The following is a 7,904-nucleotide window of genomic DNA, read 5'->3' on the forward strand; positions in this document are numbered from 1 at the left end:
CACACGCTCGTCTCCTCAAACCTCAGCAACATCCCAATGCCCAAACCCTTCTGCCAAAGAAAAGGCGGGGAAAAAACCAGCAGCTCTATTTTTCCTTTCGTATTTCCATCAAAACAATGAGATCGAAAGTAGCCTAGGGGCTGCCCGGGGGTCTAATAAACACACACATCACTTTTTTTTTTTTTTTTTTCTTTCGCACGGTAGCGTTTGGGAGCAGGGGAAAAAAAATATAAGTCATCCTACCTGTAGGATCGGGGGGGTGGGGGTGGGGGGGGTGCAACGTGAAACACAAATGCACCGCTATTTGTGCGTGTGTTTCCTTAGGCGGGGATGTCGGGGGGTGCATCTTCGCGTCAAGCACCGGGGCTTTGGGAAAATGTCGTGTGATTGGTAGAGCAAACTAATTTTGTCAGGCTGAATGTGCCGATGTCCCAGGGCTAAGGCGCCTTGCTCCCTTGATGCGGGTTAACGTCCTCAATAGTCCCCCTCCAGCTGAAGCCTTTGATCCGACCGCTGCTGGCGCCTAAAAACAACATCACTTGTCTGCCTATTAGAGGCACTGACTAATCGTGACAGATTGTTTATTCTCGCAATTAGCAATGCAGCCGCTTCTCCGAGCGCTGCCCCCCCTACCCCCCTTTACCCCCCCCCCCCCCAACCCCGACCCCAAGCCCCCAGCCCCCGACCCCCAGCCCCCGGCCCGACGGCTGCTGCGGGATGCAGCGGAGCTGCCCGGTGCATCCCGCTGGATGCACAGCACAAGGTGTGCGTGTGCTTGGTGGGTAAGGGACACGCGTGGGTAACGCACACGCGTGGGTAGGGTACACGCGTGGATAGGGCACCCGCGGGGCGTCACCTCCAGCAAGCAGGGGGATGCGGGTGTCGTGTACCCGCGGGACAATTCAATGCAACCAGATCCCGTTGTTTATCAGTCAATAAAGCGTCTATGATATCAATTCATTTCATACTGTATACGCTCCTAATCTCCCATCTTTATTGGGGCCGGTTAAAAGGAAAGGGAATTCACCGTCCCTCCCCGTTTAGATAATTACCCTTAAATGACTGCGAGAGCCTCCTGTGTTTCCAGGAGATTAGAGCCCTGCAGCTATCAATAAACTTTTCCCAGCGAGCGGCCAATCGCCTCAGTAGAGAGCGGCTCCCTTTTACTGCACATCCGTCCTGGGCGCGGGGATAAGGGCTCGTAAAACAAATTTACAAAACAAAATAGCCCGGACTTTAATGGGGCCGGGGCTTAGATGTGCCTTTTTTTAGGGGAATGAATATTTCATGGCCCGGAGACACGCAGGCATCCGCGCCAGGGGTTGCGCGCACGTAGGCGCACACGGGCGCAGACCCACGCACCCACCCAAAGAAAACCAAAAGAAAAAACCCGGAACAAGCTTTATTTTATAATTTTTTTCCAAGGTGTAGCCAACCCTAGAAACACAGAGGGTTAACGCAGAGCTCTCAGACCCGGTACAGTGCCATGTCAGGGGGCTGCAGGAGGAAAATCCCAGCCTCGCTGCCTCCACCGGCGTTTCCCCGACGTTAGCAAGCCCTTTCCCGATGCCCGAGCCTCCGTCCCGTCCCGTCCCGTCCCGTCCCATCCCATCCCATCCCCTTCCCCCGCGTTACGCCCCGCTCCAGCCGCCGGCCCAGGCCGCCTTCACCCGCGGGTGGGAGCCGAGCGGGACGCCCCGCACCGCCCCGACGGCGGCCGAGCCCTCTCCCCTCCCTCCTCCTTCCCCCTCCCCGCCGTCGGGGCCGCGGCCTCAGCCAATGGGCAGCCTCGTCCCGCCCCCCCCGCCCTCCGGTTGGGCGGCGCCGCCTCCCGCTCCCCTTTATCAGGGGGCGCCGCCCGCCGCGGGGCCGGACCGCGCCGACGGCTCCCGCGCCCCGACGCCGCCCCCCATGAGCCGCGGCGGCCGCCCCCGCGCAGCACGGCGGCAGCGGGCCCCCTCTGCATGGCCCCGGCTGCGGACATGACCACCGCGCCCACCGGGGTCCGCAGCGACGAGCCGCCCGCCTCCGCCTTCGCCAAGCCCGGCGGCGGCCTCCCCGTCGCGGCGGCGGCGATGGGCGGGGAGGAGGAGAGCGACAAGCCCAAGGTTTCGCCTTCCCTCCTGCCGTTCAGCGTGGAGGCGCTCATGGCCGACCGCAGGAAGGCGCCGGGAGGCAGGGAGGGCCCGCTCGCCGGCCCCGAGGGCAACGGGGTCCCGGCGGCCGTAGGGGCGGCCGCCCGAGGGAGCCTCAGCCCCCGCCTGGGCGCCCCGACGGCGGAGGCGCCGGCGTCCCCGCTGCCCCTCGGCGGCCACTTCGCCGTCGGGGGGCTGGTCAAGCTGCCCGAGGAAGCGCTCGTCAAGGCGGAGAGCCCCGACAAGCAGGAGCGGAGCCCCTGGATGCAGAGCCCCCGCTTCTCGCCGCCCCCACCCAGTAAGTAGCGGGACCCCGACGGCGCCGGGGGGAGAGCTGTGGGGCTGCCTGGGGCTTTCCTCTCTGCTCCGGCCTCTCCCGGAGGGGTTTTCCCGGCGGGTCGCGCTCTCTGCCGGGCCACTTGGGCGTTTCCGAAGGAATGAAATGCTTCAGATGTCGCCGGAGCCCGGGCGGTCCCGGCGGTGGCTTCAGAGGCGAAGGAAGAGCGGTCGCGCCAGGGCGGTTTCTTGTGCCAAAAGTTGGCCGGGGAGGGGAAGGAAAAGCAGAAAAGAAAACCCCAAAAGCCGGCCTGGCTGCCTGTTAGCCGCACTGGGGGCGCGAAGCGACCGTGCGCAGTCTGTGAGCGGGACTTAGCCTCGGCAGGGGACTGAGGTTTATTTTTAGGGATTTTAGGGTTTTTATTTTTATTTTTATTTTCCTGAAAGCGGCTCCGATTATTTTGTAAGGACGCGCACTGATCGCGGTCCCGGTTGCTGCGGCTTCGGACTTGTTCGGGCTTCGGCCCCGCGAGCTGCTCTCTCCGGCGGTGTTATTTCGGCAGTCCCGAGAGCCGCAATTCCCGATGGTTTTGCTGCTGTACTCCAGAGAGATCCCAAATTCTCGAAAACACGATCGAGAGCGGAAAGTCCCGTGCATCCCCTGCGCTCAGCCCGGCGGAGCGGCGGCCCCTGGCCGATACAGCCCGATACAGCCCGTCCCGGGCCGCATCCTGCCCCCAAACCTCTCCCGTTCCCGTGGGAAGGGCTTGGGCTGAGGCTCCGCGGAGTTTTCGGGGTGCTTTTAGAGCTGTGAGCAGAGCTGACCACTTCTTTGGGGAAAGGAAGGCTTCCCGAAAGGACTCGTGGAGAGAACCGTAGTGGTTTTATTTACTGAAATTGCAAAGTACAAGTTGCTTTTGCTAAGTAAAGCCGGGCCGATCAAGGCTGAGGACCTTTAGAAATCTTAAATAGGAGAGGAGCAGACTGGTGAAGAGCTGTAGATAGAGGCTGAGTGCTAATTCCAAGCTCATAATTAATTGCATGTTTAATCTGGTTCCCAGGGGCCTAATGAAGAGGGTGTGAGTGTAAGAAGCCAGCCAGCTTTGTTTATTTTTTTCCCTTAATCCAGCCAAAAGGACAGCACATATATATAGATTTTTTTTTGAGGGGTCATTCCCTTCATTTGTGTGTGCTCCTGATGAGAGGGGAGCGGTGAGGCGAAGGCAGAGGGGGCGCGCAGAACCCTGTGCAGAGGTTTGCCCTGGAGCTGCAGGGCTCCTGACCATGAAGCACAAGTGGCTGCGAGTGACTTTGGTCCTGAGAGTCTTGAAAAAGCTTAGTGAAGCACCCGTTGGCAAGGGGAGATGTCAATTTGAAGTGCACCGCAGGCAGGGAGGCGCTAGAGTTTTTGGGCCACTTTGTTTTGGGGGGACCTCACTGTCCCCACCACCACTGCTGCAGGGTGGGGGCTCTGCGGGGCGAGCGTGTCCGGGCGCTGCTAACCGAGCTGTCTCTCTCCTTCCCCGCCTCTCCCCTGGCTGCTGTCGGTGCAGGGAGGCTGAGCCCCCCAGCCTGCACCCTGCGCAAGCACAAGACGAACAGGAAGCCCCGGACACCCTTCACCACGGCACAGCTGCTGGCCCTGGAGAGGAAGTTTCGGCAGAAGCAGTACCTGTCTATTGCCGAGCGCGCCGAGTTCTCCAGCTCGCTCAGCCTCACCGAGACCCAGGTGAAGATCTGGTTCCAGAACCGCCGCGCCAAGGCCAAGCGGCTCCAGGAGGCCGAGCTGGAGAAGCTGAAGATGGCAGCCAAGCCCATGCTGCCGCCCGCTGCTTTCGGCATCTCCTTCCCGCTGGGCGGCCCGGCCGTGGCCGGCGCCTCCTTGTACGGTGCCTCCAGCCCTTTCCAGCGGGCAGGGCTGCCCGTGGCTCCCGTGGGACTGTACACGGCGCACGTGGGATACAGCATGTACCACCTCACATAGAGCTGAGCCCTGCCCAGCCCAGCCCGCCGGCCCCGCACATGCTCCCTCCCCGCTCCTCCAGCTCCATGCCCTCGCTGCGGACTCCCCCACGGGCCCCGTGGCAGAGACTTCTCCAGTCCGGCTCCGTTTCCCCCCCTCCAGTCCTGCTCTGCTTTCCGTGGCTGTCCTGGGAGCTGCTCCACACTCTGGCTGGGAAAAACCTGAGGCATCACCCCAGCCGCTCCCCAGCACCGGGTGGCCATGGGGCAGCCCTGCCCTGCTTCCCCCCGGCCCGCCTGGCAGCCTGGGGAGAGCCCCCGGCACGGGGGAAGGAACTGTGGAAGAGAAACGGCAAAAAGGGGGCTTGAAAGGACTTTTCTCTCACTTTCTGCAAAGCGAGGTCAAGAGCGTAGAGGCGCCTCTCGTGTCCCTGTGTAGCAGCACTGGCTGTTACCTGTGTTTGTTCCTCCACCGGCTCCTGTGGAAGGGGCTCTGTGTACTATGTAATATACTGTATATTTGAAATTTTATTATCATTTATATTATAGCTATATTTGTTAAATAAATTAATTTTAAGCTACCGTTGTTTCATGCAGCTTCTTTGCTCCTTGCCCTGCCGGGGTTTGACACTGGATGAAACGTGTCTGTGTCATGGGGACAGGAGAGCGGGACTGGCCGTACCAGAAACTTTTCCTCCTTCCATGGCAGGGCTCTCAGCTCGCTGTGAGCCCTGGAGCCGCCCGGTGAGGTCCTCCTAAGGCTGGCTGAAGGTGGAAATTTCTTCCTATAGACCCCAGCCCCCCTGTTGCAGCCCCTAATCCGGGGTCGTGGGTACTGGGGTAGCATCAGTCCAGCCCTGCCGGGCATCCATCCCCAGACAGAGTCAAGAGGAGCTCCCGAGACTGGGAAGAGCCCGAGGACTTCCCCCGCAGCTCCTTCAGGAGGAGGGAGCACGGCGGGCTTTGGGGCGGTGGGATGGAGATGGGGCTACCGCGGCCGGGGTGGTGCGGGAAAAGGGGCAGAGAGGACGGGGTTGTTAGGAGGTGGGGACGGGGCTCTTCGGGGACACAGCAGCCAGGGGAGGGACCCGCCGCCCGCGGGGCTGGCGGTCGGGACCGCTCGGCGCCGGCTCCTGCCCAGCCCCGGGGCTCCGGGCGCCCCGCAGCCCCCAGCGCCCGGCCCAGCTGCAAACCCGGCTCGGTCACCGCGGCCGTGCAGAAACCGGCGGCCACGGCCGAGGCAGTGCCGTGCCGTGCCGGGCAGGACGGTGCCGGGCTGTGCCGTGCCGCTCCGCACCGCGCAGCGCCCGCCGACCCCGGCAGCACCGCGTCCCCCCACCGGCTGCGCCCCCAGAGCCCCCTCATTGCCCCCCTAGACCTGATTTCGTTTGGAGGGTCCTTAGGCTAGGGGAGAGGGTGGATTTCCCTTGTTACTTTTTACCTTCGTGCTTAATCTTTACGTGCCGGGAATGGGCGCTGAGAAATTGGGAGTCTTTATATTTTTCTTTCTTTCCTTCCCTTTTATTTCTTTTCTCTCTCTCTCTTTTTTTTTTTTTTTTTTTCGCTGCTTTCATTTCCAGCAATTTAAAACGTTAAGGTTGAAGCAAAGTTAGAAGGAAAATAATTGCTGTAATGAGGCTAGGCAATCTTCTGCAGGCACTGTGGCTCCAGCGAGACTGTAGCTGGGGGCGAGGCGGGACTTTTATCATCTCCTAAATATCAGTGATGCTTTCAATAACTCAGCGAAACAGCATACCTGAACCTAGTCACTTTCTCCAGAGCTCGCTGCTCTAATCCCCCTCTTCTCATCTCTCGCTCCGCTCTGGCCGCTCAGTCCTGGCTGGGCTGGCGTGAGTTTTGTTTTTTTGTGGGTCTTTTTTTTTTTTTTTTTGTCTGGCTTTTTTTTTTTTTTTTTTTTATTTTCCGATCGTTTCTTTTCTGTGTGCGAATGACGGTGTCTGTGATCCTGACCCCAGCGCCCAACGCCGCGCCGGACCGGGAGAGCGCGGTGCCGGCTTTTTTCCCACGTTGCGTCTCCGGCAGAAAAGGCTGGAGATAAACTTAGCCTCTGCGCGATTAGACCGCGGGTTTGGGGAGAAGATCTAATCGCACAGGAGGCCAGGTTTATCCTGTAAAGAAGCTCTTAAAAAATAAAAAATAAAAATAAAGTAGAGTTGAAATAGCGAGCACCGTCGCGAGCTGGCTCTCCGCAAGCCCCTCTCCCCTCCGCCGGCACCTTTGGGCGCTGCGGGCACGGCAATGCGGGGCTCCGAGCTAGCCGGGGCCCTTTCATCTCTCCGCTTTGTCTGTATGTACCACCCCCCCTCCTTTTTTTTTTTTTTTTTTTTTTTTTTTTACATTATGTCAACTCGGGATGGATATTCGAAGCGCAGGATTCCTATTGAACGTGTCTTTGCTTTAAGATTTCCCCCTGACCCTTGGGCTAAAGTCCTTGGTTGCTCAATTAAACCCAGATGAGAACAATTAATAACTAAGTAATGACAATAAGTTGGGAATCACACGGATGAACGCTCCATGTGAATAGGAAAAGCTCACACAAAAGAGCAAAAAGGATTTGTCGGCTCTTTTTAAGGGGGAATTGGCTTTTCTTTTTTCTTGCCTCTGGCTTACCAGCAAATAAAACTCACTTTTGTGTCTTTGTCGCCTTAAGGAGCTCAGTGGGCAGTTGGAAGTGAGAATGGCTGTTTTCCTTTCAACTTGAGGGTGCTGGCGCCACGCAGCCCCAAGGATAGAGAGTAGCCAAAGCAAAGTTTCCTAATAACTCCCTCTCCCCCGCCACCCCCCCCAGTCACTCTGATACCCCCCCGCCTATCTCCACACACACCGAGAGAGCCTGGGCAGACAGGCGAGAGAAAACAGAGAGGCCCCGAGCACATACGTGTAACACACACACACTGATGCGCCGGTTTCCACGGAGGGAAGGAAATTCAGGGCACGGGAGCCAGAGCATGGCGAGTGTGCAAAACACACCCACGCCAACCGAAGAAGCCATTTTTCTACTTTTATTCCCACAAACGAGCCCGGTTGTAGGGTTTGGCCGGCGGCTGTGAGCATGAAACCAGCCTCTTCGGGCACTTTTGCCCGCAATCGGTTCTTTGCATCCTTGCGCTCCGAGGAGCCCGGCTGCGGGGCTCGGGCAGAGGGGTGGGCAGCCGCGGGTTGAGAGCCTCAAAAAGAAAGGAAGACTCTTCTTGTTAACCCCAGAGAACACGGCTGCTGGAAAAACCTGCTAAGCAAACCTTCGGTGAAACCACGGCTTTGCTGTCTGCTCTGAATTCCTGGGAGTTTCGGGCTCTCCGGCTGAATTTGCGATTTGACTCGAAACGCAGCCCGGTGCCCTGTTGCCTTTGATGCTTTATCTCGCGATTTCCACAGTGCTCAAGTGAATTAGGAGCTAAAAGCCCGTTTTGAAAAAGTGAGGGCAGGCTAAATTCAGCGAGAGAGTTGGGCAGAGCAGTAGCAGCCTCCTGCTGCTCAGGATTGTGCCTGGGAACACAGCCCTCAGCCAGC

General features: G+C 59.0%; 1 protein-coding gene across 1 annotated transcript; it reads left to right on the forward strand.

Moving 5' to 3' along the window:
• Positions 1-1,877: 1,877 nt before the first annotated feature.
• Positions 1,878-4,532, forward strand: MSX1 (msh homeobox 1). Its single transcript, XM_035547264.2, has 2 exons — positions 1,878-2,433; positions 3,965-4,532. The coding sequence occupies exons 1-2, from the start codon at positions 1,965-1,967 to the stop codon at positions 4,393-4,395; spliced, it is 900 nt and encodes a 299-aa protein (XP_035403157.1). The 5' UTR covers positions 1,878-1,964; the 3' UTR covers positions 4,396-4,532.
• Positions 4,533-7,904: the final 3,372 nt, after the last annotated feature.

This window comes from Cygnus atratus, chromosome 4, assembly GCF_013377495.2.
Source record: "Cygnus atratus isolate AKBS03 ecotype Queensland, Australia chromosome 4, CAtr_DNAZoo_HiC_assembly, whole genome shotgun sequence".
Lineage (NCBI taxonomy): Eukaryota > Metazoa > Chordata > Aves > Anseriformes > Anatidae > Cygnus > Cygnus atratus.